The sequence below is a fragment of the Meles meles genome, chromosome 9 (genome assembly GCF_922984935.1).
Source record: "Meles meles chromosome 9, mMelMel3.1 paternal haplotype, whole genome shotgun sequence".
NCBI lineage: Eukaryota > Metazoa > Chordata > Mammalia > Carnivora > Mustelidae > Meles > Meles meles.
In genome coordinates, this window is record NC_060074.1 from 98,757,127 (window position 1) to 98,775,267 (window position 18,141).

General features: G+C 40.2%; 1 protein-coding gene across 6 annotated transcripts in view; it reads left to right on the forward strand.

The window, feature by feature from the left end:
• Positions 1-18,141, forward strand: part of NCKAP5 (NCK associated protein 5) — a 977,613-nt gene that overhangs the window by 769,022 nt on the left and 190,450 nt on the right. For all 6 annotated transcript variants that reach the window (XM_046019767.1, XM_046019766.1, XM_046019772.1 and 3 more), the window contains 2 exons: positions 2,171-2,239; positions 13,358-13,396. In XM_046019767.1, coding sequence (XP_045875723.1) covers positions 2,171-2,239; positions 13,358-13,396 — 108 coding nt within the window. The remainder of the gene's footprint in view (positions 1-2,170; positions 2,240-13,357; positions 13,397-18,141) is intronic.

An 18,141-nucleotide genomic window follows, 5' to 3' on the forward strand; every position in this document is an offset into this window, starting at 1 on the left:
CTGGCATACACTAATAACCAGATCTTTTTTTCCAATTATCATTCCCCAACTAAAAGCAAGCAGGATTCCTTGAAGAAATGGCTGATTTCAGGAATGGCATAAAGAAAAAGCAAAGTGGGCTTGGAACATTTCCCTGAGCCTAAAAAAAGGTCTTTTCAAGGTGATGAAAACAGTCAAAAGGACCCAGGTTATAGACATTCACCTTTCCAAAGCTGGGATAACTTGAGCATCATAATACATACAGTAATGACTTAGAACCCTTTCAATAATATAAGAATCCATGTATTCATACTGATAAGTAATAAATAGGAAAAGCATTTTTTATGATAGAATGTAAATACATAATTGTATGTGGAATAATGGAGTGAGAAGTCACCATGTGCAACCGTAGGAATCATTGATTCAGGTAAGATTCATCAGTGGTTGTTGCTAAGATAAACTGATGAAAGTTTGATGAGAAACATGATATTTTCATAGTCTAAAATCATTTCTGCACAATTTACTAAGCACAAAAGGAAAGTAGCTTTGGAGTGGAGAGATTCGTCAGACCCCACCTTAACCAAGTGGTCAAAGCTAACGTGTCCAGTAATGGATCCATGGACATGACATAATTCTTATGGGATGCACTGAGAAGGACCCAGCATCCATCATGTGCTACTCCTGCCAAGTGTGCAGGAGGAAACTTGAAACAAACCCTAAGTAAGGGACATTCCACAAAATAATTGGCCTTTACTCTTCCAAGAAAGAAAAAGAAGGAGGGGAAGGAGAATAAGGGAAAGGAAGGAAGGAAACAAAGAAAGGAAAACAGAAAAAGAAATTAATAGCATGAAAGATGAAGGACTGTTCTAGAATGTTCTAGCATCCTATATGAATGACAAATAGATGCAGTAGGTGCCTGACCCTGGATGGGTTTCAGGACTGAAAAAAAATCACTGTAATGACACTATTGGGACAATGGACAAATTGGAATAGGTACTGAAGATCAGACTGTGGTGTTGTATCAATTAATATTTCCTGAACTTGACAACGATACCGTGGCTGTGTACAACAATGCTTTTGTTATTAGGAAATATACACAGAAGTATTTAGGGATAAAGGGCATCATGTCTGCAGTTCCCTTTCAAGTTGCAAGGGGAAAGGATAGAAAAAGAGAATGATCTAGTGATCTCTCAAGTGTGGCAAAATGTTAACACCGGGTGAATCTGAAGCAAGGGAATGTGGGAGTTCTTTATACTACTCTTTCAAATCATCTGCAAGTTTGAAATTATTTCCAAATAGGAAGTTTTTGGTGTTGTTTGTTTGTTTGTTTCCTTAAATAGGAAGAAACTATAAGGAGAAAAGAGGGGTGTGCTCACTGCTGCAGCTTTGGGAAGGGTTAACTTGCCCAGCTCAGGACTCAGAGGAGGCCAATACTAGCTGAAGGGGATGCAGGTCACCCATGGGGAGGGCAGTTCCCATGTCACCATTTCATGCTCCTTCTAAAACATAATATGCTTATACCAGTGTCTTTTCCTCCTTATTGTTCCACTAGTAACCAGGTAACCATATTCAACCTAGTCTCCTCTAATAACCTATTTGCCATTCAGATAGCTACCTGGCTCTGAGGAGCAGGAAAGCCATAGTTTTTATAAAGGGGGAGCGGATACTCAAGTGTAGCTCGATTCTTAAATTTCTCGTTATATTCTTATGCTTAATAGCCATTCATTAACAAGGAAAACAACATGCTTGGTTTGCATTTGGAACAATGCTCTCGTGAATTTACCTGAGATTCTTTTCTATGGCCTAAACAAATATTGGGTTGTGAAACTGTAGCAGGTCTTAATGAAGTGGATTGAGGCATTTCTTACATTTACATTCTCATAGAATGAAATAAACATGGTAATCTTTTTACAGAACACTCTCATATCAGACCATGATTTGATTTGCTACCTGTTCAGAATATCAAGTCTTGCATTTTCTCTAAATGGTAATACACTTTTGTGAACAGGCTGATAAGGCAGAAGTCATCCCTGAGATATTTATAATAGCACTTAGAGCAAAGTTGTCAAAGATTCTTCTAAAAGATCGTTTTGGATCCTGAGGAGATATATTTAGTAACTGTATTGAATAAGTTGTCACCTAACACAACATTTCATTGATTTATTTGTATTATTTTTGTATCTCACTGCAGGCAGAGAATTCAGCATTGGCTTTGGAAAATGAAAATCAAAGGGAACAGTATGAGCGATGTCTTGACGAGGTAAGCAGACTAGAACGGTTCTTCACAAAATGCTGGACCTTTTAGGAATCCCTTGGTCAGATCTAATCTGTTAGCAGCCTCCGCAGAATGTTAGCATCTTGTCCTCCAAAGGAAGGTTGCAAACATTTAAGTGGACGTTGAGAAGGAAGGTCAGTCTCTTTCTCCCTTCCTCTCCCTGTTCCCTCCTCTCCCTATTTTATTGTACAGACATCTGGAAATTTCTTTGGGCTATTACTTAATATTCTTAGGGCACAGTTGGGGCATGCTTCACTGTGTGATAAATTCCTTCTGTCCAGTAAGTGTGAGCCCCAGCCTGTGAACGAGAAAAGCCATGTCAAGGCACGCTGCATCTCCAATTGGATGCTGTTTCTGAAAAAGCAAATCCTTGATAGAGTGGGTGGGGATGATGTTCACAGTTGGCAGTCAGAGGGGAAAAAAAAAAAATCAGTAGATAGAGAACAAGCCAAGAAGAGAAAGGGAAGTGAGGAAGAAAATGTGAGCAGAATGAGAAAAGACAGAGCCACACGCGTGAGTAAACTCAAGAAATATTATTTGATGATAATGAAGGGATGAAGGTGAAGATGGTGGGCGTTTCTGAGCTCCTGGGAGGTGAGGGGAAAATTGAAGTGTGTGCAGGGCCCTCGTTCTCCTCAGCCATTCCTCTCACGCTCTGTAAGGAATCCTACCATCAGTCTCAGTGCACAGTAACACCCAGAAAGGACTGGCCATTCGCCTCACGACGAGCTCTCATTTGGGGTTTTGTTGGTGATTAGAGTTATTACTTTAATGGGATGACTTTCTCAGTCATCTGTCCAAAACCCTAAAACTCGCACATATCTATCTAGTTGTCTTAGGAGTTGTTTTGAAATAGCTGACCCAGGTTTTCAGAAAATAAGCACAACTACATTTCATCATGGTCTATTACCTTACCGGGGAAAACTAGGATATAGATCTTCAGTCTTGTTCTCCTCACTAACAATTAAGAAAACCTTTTCCAGAAAACTCCTCTTGATCTTTCCTCCCCTCCCCTGCACTGTCCCAGAAGGCGATGGATTACACTATGAAGAACACGGCTTCAAATCCCCATCTTGACATCATCACTGCCACCACATACCTCTCCCCTCCTTCCAAAAGGGGAAGTGGTCTCTCTCCCCAGGGTTGCAGCTGTGACCAGGAGTTTCCTACCCCAGGGATTCTGAAAATGTGACCCCTGAGCCAACAGCATCAGCCTCACCTGGGAAGTTGTTGGAAATGCACGTTCTGAGGTCCTACCCTAGACATCCCGCAGAAGGGACTCTGGGAGGGGGCATGACGGTCTGTGTGTTTGCAGGCTCCCCAGGTGACAGGTTGAGAGCCACTGTACTTCGCCTTACAGTTACACTCATGTAGTTGAAGAACACTCAGCATGTTTCCAGAAAGTTACTTACCTGTTTAATATTTCTAGCCATATATCAGTTAGTCAAGCAAAATGGTATTTGCAGTGCTCTGCCCTTTCAGGACTTAAAAAGACTCAGAATAATCTTTGCAATGCCCAAAGTCAAAAGAATAGCTGAAGTAAGTTGACATAAGAGGGGAACGATGACTCAGTCTAGTGAGGCCAGTTCAGCACTTCTCAATCCCATCCCCCAGGCTGTTGGTCCAATCAAAGTTTAGGGCAAGAAAGACCAAATAGATCCAAGGATATTGAAAGGAACAAATATTGCCCTTGGGTCATATGTATTGATCAGCGAAGTTTCACTTTAGCGTCATGTGCAGAAATTCTAATGAGGTTGAATCTGTATTCAGAAGTTAAATTTATGAGGCTCACACCACAGGAAGCTCTTATTTGTCTCAATTCTCCCACAGGTCATCCCTCCTCATCAGTCAAAAAGCTCACAGCCTTTCTTTGTGGAAACTCCTAGTCTTGTTTTCCATATGCTCCCTCCCTACGCCTGCATTCGGAAGGTTTCATCAGAGTGTGTTGGGTCAAACATAATTTTGCATCCACAGAATAATTTCACATAGAGTTTCGACTGAAGACAGAATTTTCAGAGAGAGTCCCTCTGATCTTAATTGCAAAAATTAAGTGCTGCCAAAGAGGTGATTTGCAACTCAGAACTACCTCTGAACGGTACAAATGTTTTGCATTCATGATACTGGCCCCTGATTACACATGCCAGTTGTTTTGTAACTAATTGCGTGAGGGTAGACAATCATTTCTATGCATTATAAGAGAGCACTCTCAAAGGGGTAGTTGAGTGTAGTAATAATGCCAACTGGAAATTCTTTTCAAGACTTTTCAGACTAATTAGACAAACTAACAAGGTAAGGGCTCATGTAAGTTATTTCCTTGCTATAGTGGGTTTCATAAAACATACACAAGTGGATATAATCTAAAATTAAAATGTTCTTCAATCCCTTTTGCACTGATTGTTATTTTCTGGGAAATGAAGAACATGTTGAGAATTTGGGGAAAAGACTTGGGAGTAGGAAATCCCTTCTGTGTGTTCTAAAAAAAAGGGCGTGTTCATTCAGAAGGAAACAGAGCCACATCACAGACACAGGGGCTTACTGGCACACACATGTGTACACACTAGTGTACACAGACACACACACACCTCACCACTTTACTTCCCCTCTACCTAGCTCCTCCTCTCCTTGCCTTGCAATACAAAGACAACACCAAGGACCAGACTTGATTTCTTAAGGGGGTTGGAGGTTTGAATGTTTGAGTCTAGTTGCCTCCTCTGGCTGTTAGTCACACAGTTTGCTAGCAAGCTGTGAATTGCTGTTTGTTCTCACTAATGCCTTGGCCAGGGTTCCTTTAGAACCAACTAATTCCCATGGAGAGAATTATAATGACACATGCAAAAACAAAGGAAGTAGGGGTGCCTGGGTGGCTCAGTGGGTTAATGCCTCTGCCTTCTGCTTGGGTCATGATCTCTGCTCAGTGGGGAGCTTGCTTCCTCCTCTCTCTCTCTGCTTACCTTCCTGCCTACTTGTGATCTCTGTCTATCAAATAAATAAAGAAATAAAACCTTAAAAAAAAAAAAAAGGAAAGTAACATCTCACAGTATGGCCTTACATTTAGATGGATCCAGTTGTATCCTATAATATTTGTCAGGCATCAGGGTCACCCAGGCTTGGGAAGTCATGGTGCTCCTAGCCTGGCAGAAGTGAGAGGGAGGGTCAGTCACAGAAGAACAAAATGAGGGAAACACACATAGGAAGTGAACTGCCCTGGGGTCTTTGAGAACATACAAGATGGTCAATAAAGGGCAGGAGAGATAGTGAGTGAATTGGCAGTGAAAGGGGCATAACTGAAAGGGCATCTTCAGCCACAGGGGTTGGAGCAGGTAAAGTCCAAGTAGTTCTCATCCTTCCCTGAACACCGGACTTACCTGGGAAGGTTTAAGAATACTACTGGCTGGTTCCTCCCTGCCTAGTGTCAAGACCCCTCCACACCATAACTTGCAGCTGACAGGTGATCCTTTCTACTAAGGGAGGGTCATATATTCTGTCCATGTTGGTTTCAGCTTTCATAACTCCCCTATATGGTCCCCAACTGATCAATATTGACCCATAAGTAGGGACATCTCTACACCCCTGTTCAGCAGGAATACTTACAGAAGGTGAGACCTTCAACCTTCAACAAACTTAAAGATTTAAGGGTCAAAATTGTTCAGTGGGAAGATATGAGGGAGGGGAAGTCTAGCTGAAGACAAAGACTAAGCACCCTGCAACCTCCCTCCTCTACCCCATCCCTCTTGGGCAGGATTGTGTGACTTTCTTCCAGGAAGTTCCCAACCATCTTAACGTTAAAGCCTTGCCAGAGGGGAAAAACAACCTTAACTTGACAATGGCAAGGCCTCTAGTCTCCTGTAAATCCTCTTTAGCAAATGAAAGTTCTTTTGAAAACCTCCCTTTTCCTTCCCTTCCCCAAAACCATAGTATATAATTAGCCACCCCTCACAATCCCCATGTAGCCACTCTTTCTGCCTTGAGTCCTATCCATGTGCTTTAATAAAACCACCATTTTCACCCCCTGTCCCCACAAAAAGAAAAGAATACTTTTTCTCTGAGACATGGCCTGCTGGGCCATGTCTCAGAGATTATGATCCAATTCTGGTCTGTCTAAAGTGGAGCCTGAGTGTTGGGAATCTTAAAGACTCCAGGGAGTTATATATTCAGCCAAGATTAAGAACCATTGCACTTGATCCTCTGAATGCTTGCTTCAGAGCACATTTTCAGAAAGAGCCATTAAAAGTATAAAAGCTCCACCAAACTTGGATATGATGATAGAAGAGCAACAGACCTATGTGGAAATTTTGGGGTTATTTCCAATTCCTCAACAGTGTCTGAGCAAACAAAAAAGTAAATGCTGTCCCAGCGTTTCTCAAAGTGTGTTTTTGGGCCCCTTCTGCATCAGAAAGATGTGCAGTGGTTGCAAAAATGCAGATTCTTGAACCACAAAGGTTCTGAATAGTCAAAGCAATCTTGAAGAAGTAAAGCAAAGCTGGAGGCATCACAAATCCGGACTTCAAGCTGTATTGCAAAGCTGGAGTCATCAAGACAGTACAGTACTGGTACAAAACAAACACACATCAATGGAACAGAATAAACCCAGAAATGGACCCTCAACTCTATGGTCAGCTAATCTTAGACAAAGCAGGAAAGACTATCCGAAGGGAAAATGACAGTGTCTTCAACAAAGGGTGTTGGGGAAAACTGGACAGCAACATGTGGAAGAATGAAACTGGACCACTTCCTTATACCATACAGAAACAAATTCAAAATGGATGAAAGACCTAAATGTGAGACAGGAAACTATCAAAATCCCAGAGAACACAAACAATAACCTCTTTGACATTTGACATTGGCTGTAGCAAATTCTTACTAGGTACTTCTCCTGAGGCAAGGGAAATAAAAGTAAAAATAAACTATTGTGACTTCATTGAGATAAAAAGCTTCTACACAGTGAAGAAAACAATCCAGAAGACTAAAAGGCAACCTTTGGAATGAGAGAAGTTATTTGCAAATGACATATCTAATGAAGGGTTAGTATACAACATATATAAAGAATTTATACAAGTCAACACCCTAAAAACAAATAATCCAGTTAAAAATGGACATAAAATATGAATAGACATTTTTTCAAAGAAGACATCCAGATGGCTAATAGAACATGAAAAGATGCTCAACATCACTCATCATCAGGGAAATGCAAATCAAAACTACAATGAAGTATCACCTCATACCTATCAAAATAGCTAAAATTAACAGTGCAGTAAACAACACATGTTGGCAAGGATGCAGAGAAAGAGAGAAACCCTCTTACACTATCAGTGGGAATGCAAAGTGGTGCAGCCACTCTGGAAAACAGTTTGAAGGTTCCTCAAAAAGTTAAAAATAGAACTATGGAACTACCCTATGACCCAGAAATTGCACTACTAGGTATTCACCCAAAGGATACAAAAATACTGACTCAAAGGGGTATGTGCACCCCAAAGTTCGAAGCAGCATTATCAATAATAACCAAATTGTGGAAAGAGCCCAAATGTCCATGGACTGATGACTGGATAAAAATGTTGTATGTATATGTGATGGAATATTACCCAGCCATCAAAAAGAGTGAGATCTTGCCATTTGCAATGACTTGGATGAAGTTAGAGTGTATTATGCTAAGTGAAATAAATTAGAAAGATGGATACCATATGATTTCACTCATATGTGCAATTTAAGAAACAAAAAACATGAACACAGAGGGAAAAAGGGAGGCAAACTAGAAAACAAACCCTTATATAGAGAACAAACTGAGGGTTACTGGAAGAGAGGTGGACGGGACAGTGGTGGGGAATGAGCTAGATGAGTTATGGGTATTAAGAAGGACACCAGTTGTGATGAGCACCAGGTGTTATATATATGTGATGAATCACTAAGTTCAACACCTGGAATTAATATTACACTGTACAATAACTAACTGGAATTTAAATAAAAACTTATAAAAGAAAAAAAAACATAGAATCAACACAGAAAAGGAAACAGAAATTCAGATTATCAGACTTCACTCAGCTATTCTCCAGCAGAATGAAGAGTGAGGAAATTGGCAATTTACCAGACTTCCCCAGCAGTTTTTGCATGCAGAATTTGGAGAATCTACCCCCACCTTCAAACCACCAGAGTAGAGCCAGTGTTCCCTATAGTCCATGAGGATGCCAGATCTGAGTTCTTCTCTGACTTCTCTGTGCTCTCTTCTTAAGAGCATCAAGGCAGGAAATGGACGTAGTTCAGAAAAAAAGGGGAAAAAACCCAAAAGACAAAACCAGAATTTCTTTTAAACCAAGGCTAAATAAAGGCAAAAGCAGGTTAAGAACAGTTCTGACCTTCCTCTCCAATTCTTATACTATATGCCAAGACTGGATTGTGGAATCATCAGACATTCTCAGTGCATGTCCTCACCTGAGTCCTAAGTAATCTTGAAGAGCAACGTCTTGATCCATGGAGATAGGAGATGATCTTGGTTGTTGCTCTCACACGCTTCGAATGCCCATTGCATGAATGGACCACGAAATCAACAGATGATGGACTTCTTGTATCTGCTCTAGATTCTGACCACCACGAGGCAGCACCTGTGTTCTATTCAGCATATTTCTCCAAGATCCAGCACAATCTGTGACCCATACTATGCATTTAATGTGTATTTGTTGAATGACTAAATGAATGGAGATTGTCAGCCCCAAATTAATTTCCCAATTAATTTTCCCTATGATCCCACATACATATTTCAATGAGTTTCTCCCACTCCCAATATTTTACAGAGCAAATAAATAAGGGCTTAGTGATTTACACTTATACATGCATATTACACACACACACACACACACACACACACTTCATCCTTATACAAATAAATTATAATCTCAAACCATTCTTTCTTAACTAGTTACCTCAAAATGCAATTCATTCAATTCATGCATACCCCACTACGTGTGCATACTGGAGTAAGTGCTTTATGTCAGGTACTCTCCGAGGGGGTTTCCCTGGTTATATCTATCATCTCATGCATGTTTCACAAGTCAAAAGGTAGCCAGTTCCCCTACTTCACAAATGAGTAAAGTCAAGCTGCTCCCCCACCCCAGACCTATCAGTGTATCATCAACACAGGCAGCATTTGAACCCAAGTCCCTTTTGTGATTCTGACCCACTGCTCTTCCCACTTGTCCCCAGCTGCCTCAGTGTGATAAACCAAACTCGGAAGCGCTAAAAACTTCTCCAAAGCACGTTTTCCAAAGCTTGTCCTTTTCCAATTAGGTTTTTAAATGAGCTTGCTGATGTGACAATTGTTTTACATGATAAAATAGCACAGGCATGGATAAAAGCAAGACTGTGAGGCAGGAGGAGCCTGGTCAGAGCTTCCTACCTTTAGAGTTCCTCACTCCACCACCTTCTACCCAGCCCTGGCTCTCCTCTGGATTGGGGGAGAACTGGCTCCCTCTTAGAATAACTCCGAGGTGTGGCTTCTCGTTCAGCCTCAAGTTCTATTTAAAAAAAAAAAAAAAAAGAATAGACAATGCTTCAACCCAGACTTCTCCTCCCTCTGCCCACCTACTTCCAGGGAGTATGGGGGGGTGGGCTGGGGCCTGGGGTGGGGACAGGACCCCAGGAGCCTGATGGAGAACAAAGACTCCTGTGGATCTTTGATGAGCGCAGATGTCAGAGGAGCTGGCTTGTCTGAGAGACGTCTTAAGGAGAGGAAAAGAGCCATACCTGGGCCCTCTCCTTGGCATCTCTGGCTCCCCTGCAGCCCTATCCCACCAGAAGCAAAGCAGGAAGGTCTCCAAAGAGAACCTAAGGCAGATCGTAAAACAAGCCAGAGGCTTCAGGACTGTCAGCTTGCTCCGCTTGTCTCAAGTCCCGCTGGCCCAGCCCAGCTGCTGTTTTTCCTTCCTTTGGAGAGGAAAGCTGTCAGGTGCCACTGGAAGTTATTTATTCTCATTAGCTGGGCCTGCGGGTGTGTGACTATTTGCAACCCAAGTGCTAAGGGCGTAATTCTGTGATGAGGGCAGGGGCCCGTTCCAGGGGTCATCTTGTGAACCTATTAGAGGTTGCAGGCACAAGCTCCAAACACCTGTTCTACTGATGCTTCAGGGAAGCTTAGCTGTGAAAGTAGTGATGAAACCCAGGAAGCCAGCTTATAGACAGTACCAAGGAAAGCATTTGTACAAACTGGCCTGCTCTTCTGCAGAGGACCTGCGAGTCCTTCTGGGTAATATAACCCCGTGTCAGGAGGTAAAGAAATAATGCATTCGTGTATCTTTGTTCAATCATTAGGTAGAGCAGTTGTCCAAAGTACATGCCAGAAGCAACTGTGTCAGAGATGGAGCCTATCAGCCTATAGGGCAACATACTCAGATTGCAAAGATCGGACGTATTTTCTCCTGTGGGCTATTACAGTTAGGATATTCATTTATGTCTCCTGTTAAATCATGTGGAGGGCTATTTTATGTGACCACTGTTCCACAGCTCGGTTTAAGTGAGGGACCAGTTGGGGGAAGAAAAGAAAATATTGATATTAGGCAGTTTTATGAGAATGTAAATCAAATCCAAAGTTTGAGATCCAAAAGAATTAAATTATTTATGGTATGAATTAATTTTGGTACACTGTTCCTGATTCAAGCTGTGTGAATAGTTGAACTCTTCGTTGTTGTATGTTCTTTTCTTAATTTGCCAAGAGTAAAATAGATGACCTATAGTTTGACTTTAAATCTTCGGTGGCTTACAAATTGGAATGAATGTTTAGAAGATTTTCAAGATGACACTATTGGTCAATTTGTGGGGCCAAATAACATTTATCTCTGTTACAGTCATGTATAAGTCAACTGGGAAAGGGAAAAGAAAAGGCATCAGTTAAGGGAAATATGGTTTATTTTGGTCTATGAGATTCCTTAGGTAGGTATCTTTAACTTGGGCTGGACTATAAACAAACAAACTGTATCAGGTACTGTCCAAGTTTTTCTTCAAAACTGTAGTTAGTTTCAGTGAAAGGTTTCTCTCCTTTGCTTAATGTCAACAATGTAAAGTTGGAAGGTATTCTGATAGGGGGAAAAAAAATCCTTGTGTCTACAATTCAACTAATCAGTTATAGGTAATCTGATTTCATTTACTGCTTGTGCTGTGAATGCCTCCTAACCACATCAGCCACAGTTGATGACAAGCCTGCGTTTTAATTTTCAATGAGACTTACTGGTAGCCAGCTGTCATTGAGGGTGTGCTACTTTGTCAATATTGAGTGAAAAAAACAAGCTCCATGCAAACATTCTTACCCTAATCTCTTCCACTATACCTCATAGGGGAATAAGCGCAGTTTAGGATCACCAGAAATTAAATTGGCTATCAAGATAAAAAGATGAAAGCATGTCCCTCAATCTTTGGTTGAATGTGAGAATTACCAAGATGATTACGTGCTTATCATGCTGTGTTCTGCTTGCCAGTAATATTCTCTCTGAAACCAAGGAACATATCGCAGTGATCTAGCTTTACAAATACTCTACAGATTTATATTCAATAAATGAGGGAAGAAATTAATGAACAGAAGTAACTTGGTATCTAAGACATTTATATAGTCTGACTTGGTCTTTAATGCTGTAAGTTTCAGTGATCATATTAAATGAGTACAGTTCATGTATTTGCTGAAAAATACCACTTAAATCACCTACCCACCTTTATTTTATCAAGAGTAGCTGTATGGATTGCATAGTTTCAAGGATATAGTGAAGTGAAGTAAGTGACGTCCTGTATGGTGTTTTTGAAACCCATGGATGAAAAAAGAAATCTTAGCACAAATACATAGAAAAGTGATGAATGGTTATCTGGAGAAAATGGCAGATCTTTGCAAATATTTTGCAAAAAAACAGGGACATGCTATTGGTTTTATATGTGGCTTTTAGCTGGAATGGTGCCACATTGCCCAGTGCTAGACTACTCACTGAAAGGGAATGGAATTACCAAGTTTGGAATAGATTAATAAAGATTCACCTCCTTCATCTGAGAGGGGCCTAGCTTCTCCTACTGCCCCAAGCTGCCTGATACCTGAAGAATATTAGGATTCTGTTAATATATTAGTAAGAATTCTATTTGATTGTGTATTAGAAGAAGCTCAAAATAACAGTGAATTATTTTTTCCTCTCTTACGTAGAAGTTTAGAGATAGACAGTGAAACTCCCTGCATCATCAGGATTGAATTCATCCTGTTTCTCCATCCAACAATACTTGTTACTTTCTTTATCAAGGTGGCTGCTGAGGTTCCAGCCATCACTTTTATATCTCAGACAGGAAAAGAAGGAAAAAAAGTGAGGCTTCTTCTTAAAGACTTTCTATAAGATCAAGAAAAAAGGTTGACTTATAACTCATTGGCCAGGAACTTGTCACAAATTGACACTTATATACAAAGAAGGCTGGGGAGTGTATTTGAATGTACCCAGCCAAAAACAAACAAACAAAAACCCCCAGAGTTTATTACTTAGAGGAAAATAAACATTAAACAACTACCAGATTCTGCTACAGGTAGCAGTGACAAGAGGATGACATAAATGAAAATATTGAGGATGTAAACAGAGCATCTAGAAAACAATGAGCTGCTCTTATTCTCCACCATTCAAACCTGTCTCTATTCCAAGTCATTTTTTTTAAAACCAAGTCATTTTAAATAGTGAAATGGTCACACTGCAAAAGAATAGGAAGGAGAGGCAAAGGACATTATAAATCAGCAAAGTGTAGAAACTGTGTACAGATAATTAGGATCGTGTTTTACACTGTATCGTTTTTTAGCTGTCTTGGAGTACTTTACATATGAAAGGATATTATTTTTCCAAATATGGAAATGTGGAAGTCAGGGTATGAATGATCTTCCCAACCTAACCATCTTAATTAGCAACAAGGTCACCTTAGGAAAAAAGCAAAATATTACCTAGAAGCATAGGCTTATTATGAAAAGAATCAGGTCCTCTACAGAGAGAGGAAAGAAGCAAATGAAGAGCTAATTAGGTAGAATAAGCTGTGGGAAATGTATTGGTAAATTACACTCCATGTGTATAAAGTCTCATTATTATAAATGGCAACTCTTTTCTTTGTTTTTTACAGGTAGCCAACCAAGTGGTTCAAGCTCTGCTCACTCAAAAGGTAGGTCATTCCTGGCTTATTATTTTCAAGGGACTTATGTGAATAGGTTGGAACTCATATTGTCAAACCAGGAAATTGTGATTGATAGATGCAATACTTCTCTGTTTATTCACTTAGGTTGAAATCGTGTGTATTTTAGATGGGCATACAAAGTAACATCAGTGACCAAAAGAATCATAAAGTTCAAACTCTTGGTAAAGTAACAGAAGATGAAAGATTCCCATGGACCCATTTATGTAGCAAATGCTAATATTCTATAAGTTGGTGGATTCCTCCACTTCCCATAAAATGAATCACCTTTTATGGACAGCATTAACAGATGCCTACAATCCCGGAAAAGGTCTTTGAGTTTAGGAAAGTTAACTCATTTCTCTGGGTCTTAGTTCCTCTTCTGTAAAGTGAGGATAACAATTCCCACCTCCCAGAGTTGCAGCAGTCATTCTGTGAAAGGAAGCACATAGAGCAGTTCCCATAGGAATCAGTTTGTGGTAAATACAGAACAGGCGGCAGTGTTGTATACTGAAAGTTGCTGCCAGTAGACCTTTAGCATTCTCCCCCCCAAGCCAACAAAGAAACAACTATGTGAGATGTGAATGTGTTAATTATCTTGATCTTGGTAATCACTTCACCCTGTAAGGTGTATCATATCATCACATTTTGCCCTTTGAATATATACAGTTATTCCCCAATAAAGTTGAGGGATAAAAACAAATAATTTTTGAGCATGAGATTTGTATGCCTATTCCTTTGCCATGGCCCTCCGCCTTCAGACAATATAAGATCACGTTATTGGGTCAGAGTGGGCAGATGCAAGTTATTGCCCAAATTTGGCCATTTTGGTATGTCTTACGGAAACTTTCTCATTTCTTTCTATTATGTTTCTCAGAGGCTAAATTCTAGTTCTTTCAGATTTCGTTTGTTCTGAATTACCCCTCTGTGAGATGGTAATTTTTCTATAAAAGAAAATCTTAGATCATGTGGCGTGTTCTGGAGTACATGGCTAATGATAACAAAGTAATTTATGACATTTGATTTTTAAATAAAGAATAATTTTATTAGGAGTTGACCACTTCTTGTTAAAGATACTTAAGTAAATATTTTTAATTTATACTATAGAGGCACTGTGATATTATTTTTGCTAGATTTTCCCCTCAACTACTTTTGTTGAATCACGTTTTCTGTTTCAAATGATTTTAACTGATTCAGGTTTACATCAATATCACATAAATAGAGAGATTTGACTATACCTCTTAGGTCAAATTAGGTTCCATTGTAAGTAACAGAGATCCAAAATGGTAGTAACTTAAATAAACTAAAATACTATTTCTTTCTCATAGCTAAATCTTCAGGTAGGCAGTATAGGGTTGCTATGGTGACTCAGCTCCATAAAGTCCATGGGGTCCCAGGTGTCTTTGGTTTCTATCTTGTTATCCTACGGGGTGCAGCCTCCATTCCAAAGGTCACCTTATGGTCCAGAATGGCTGTTCTTGCTCCAGTCATCACATCCACATTCCAGCCACCAGGAAGGAGGAAAACCTGAAGTAAATGAAGAAGATAAGGGGCACACACTAGCTGCCCTTTGAGAGAGAATTCCTAAAGCCTTCTTTCCTCCTCATTTACATCTCCTTGAACAGATCTTAGTCACACAGCCACACCTAAGGAAACTGACAGTGAAGTCTTAATTCTGGGTGGGTGCCTAGTGAAAATTGATTTTCACAGTATTGCAGGAGAAGGGGAAAAACAGATGTTGAAGGGCATCTTGCAATTTCTGTCAGAGCATATTTGAATTTTTTTTTTCCTTTTCCAAAAGCTTTATATTTTCATTTGCTTTCCTCCTATTGGAAACTCTGCGATCATTTAATTATAAACTCAAGGAATGAAGGAAGCACTGATGCAGCTCTGTGTGTAACTGTTGAAAACTTCTCATGCCTCTTTTTTAATGGTGCCTCAGGAAAGAGACAAGGAAGCTGTCTGGTACAATATAAAGGAAAATGGGACCCTTCAGGTCAGCCACAAAAAATAGCTACACAAATCCAAGTAATAACTAGTAAACAGATAAATCTACCTTGGTACAGTTAAGCGGTAAGACCCAGAAAGACATGCTACTGTGTGAGATAGCATACCTCAGGGACACTCTGAGGCAGGAAGAGATGTCGGGATTTTCAAAGACTCCAGAAGAATCATGTTCTACAGAAATGTGTACCCCCCGGTTTTTATAAGGACCATAAAATCACTACAAGAAGACTCAAATTTCTTTTTAATTAAGAGCATAATACAGGAAACAAAATGTACTCCAAATGCAGATGACAAAACACATTCTGAAGAGGGATGTAGCTGGCACAGAGCGAAAGAAGAAATTTTGAGTGATTTATCCAAGTGACCAAAAAAAATTTTTTTGAGGTGAAATTACAGTCATAACCATGCAGTTTTAGAATATATCGTTTGTTATGACACAAAGCAAATCTGCCAAGAGCAACCAAAAAAGCATTTTTCTGGCATATCATGAACTGGCCCAGATAAGCATCTTGAAATAACAGAGTGTACTTCTTTTCCCCATACTGATAAAAAAAAAAAAAATCATTTCCATGAACTTATCACTTTCTGTTAAATGTACATATACTGTCCTAGTCAAATAATTCAATTTATCTCAGAAACCTGTGGATTCCCTTAAGACAGCAAATAGCCCCTCCTTTAGATCAATAAAGCTAAAGTGACAATATTAAACCCAGCTCACTTCCATTTATGACTTCAAATCATAGATGTGAGGCTATAAGTGCAAGTGAAATCAATAATTCAGGCCAAACTCATATTTTTGTCTGAAATATATTTTATCTTCATTAAGTCAATTACACTCACTGAAAATGTAACTGTCCTGGTTCTTTACTGCCTTTTTTTTTTTTCTTTTGCCACTATCATTAAACTTGGAAGAAAACCCTTTTTTCTCTAGTCATTTTCCAGCATATCAACTTCAACTTTGTCTGCATGTTCTTTAGGATAACCCAGTATTTATATGGTGTTTTTGTTTTGGTTTGGTTTTTGGCTTTTTTTTTCCCAACATGGAATAAGGCTCTGTATGGTAGAATCTAGCAATGCAGCAACCAGACAGGAGCAGAGCAGTTTTGTAGCTTGTGTCTGAAAGATCTCCAAACTTCTACACATTTCCCTTGTGGAGGGGCATTTGGGCCACCTATGTCCACTCAGCTGGCAATGGTGTGTAGGATCCAGTTCCCGGAAGAGGGTCTGTTTATACTTGTCGTGTACCTTACAAGGAGTCAGACTCCATGTCCAGCACTTTAAATGCATGAAGTCATTTTGTTCTCATTGCAACCCTGTAAGAGAGGACTAAGGAAACTGGGTTCCCATAGCTCTGATGGCAAGAATTGGCAAAGCCCATATGTTCAACCTAGCGTTGCTGCCCTCCAAATCTTGCCTTTGCAACATTCAGCCTCCACGATCCCCTAGGATCACTTGCTGTTTTCCCCCACTGTAGTTCAGCAGCAGAGATGAGGCTTTGGAAGACAACAGATGGATTGAAATCCAATTATTAGATACGACCACAGGAAATAGAACAAAAGGGCAAGGGAGCCAATGGATTTCTTAAAACTTCTGGAATCATTGCCAGTCCTGGCCAGCAAGAAGAATATTCAGGATCTGACAAGTGTGGAGTTTAAACTGACTGGAGTCAAGCTTTCTCAGAATCCGTCTGATCTTGGAATTTCACAATTGCCGGGGGCTTTAGCGAGCATGTAATCCTGAGACGGTCAGCTAGCTTTGGCTTAATTTACTGTGATTTCATAAACTTGTTCAGCCATCACCCAGCTTAAAACTGTTTTAATCGGAATGCATTTGGGATGAAGGCTTGCAGTAACAGCTTGCCACAGGGCTAACCACTTCCCCTTCATTAGGGCTGGACTGATTCAGACACACATTTATGTTACTTACCTGCCTTGCCTTGTAGATATTTCACATTGAGGCCTTCGGTGAGTCTGAGAGATGGCTTTTCTTTTTCCACAAGTCTTAGTATCCTAGGCAAAGGAAGGGCTGTACCCGTAACAGCCGCTGAGAAGCAATGTTACTAGGAGAAAATGCTGGGTCTTGTGGCCATTAAGCTTCAGGGAAGGAATGAAGTGGCCCTTGAAAAGCCATCTCATAGCAGCATTCTCTTGAAATTCCGTGTTGTGCAATAGCTCAGTTCATAGATAAGGAACTGATGCAAAACGGGGATAAGTTACGTCCTCAAGGTCATGTGGGTGATGAGGACCAGAATCCAGACCCCCAACTCCCAATCTGGTGTATTCCCATGATACACGTTGCATCTGAAAGAGCTTTACCACTCTAATATCACTGTTACAGGATAAAATCAGATTTAAATAATTTTCATTAAAACTCCGGTGATGTCACAGTATGTCCTGCTTCGAAGCAATCAACACTTTATTAGACTGACTTCGGCAGGGAGAGGTTTAGTTCTAAATACACTGAAGCAGCTGTACTCGTAGGTACTACCCAGTAGTAGATCCAGAATCTTCTTTAGCCCAAGTGCAGATGAAACTTGCCAGGATGACGGTGTCTGGATACTCAGAGAAGCTGTGGTTTGAGATCATGAAGATGGCCAAAGTCCTGTAGACCAGTGTCTCACGTTGCTCAGCATATTTTGCCCTCATCTCCAGCTTTAATCCATGCTCTGTTTCTAACTGATAGTGACGATTGGATTACAAGGAACAGGTCTGGCTATTTTCTTGAGCCCA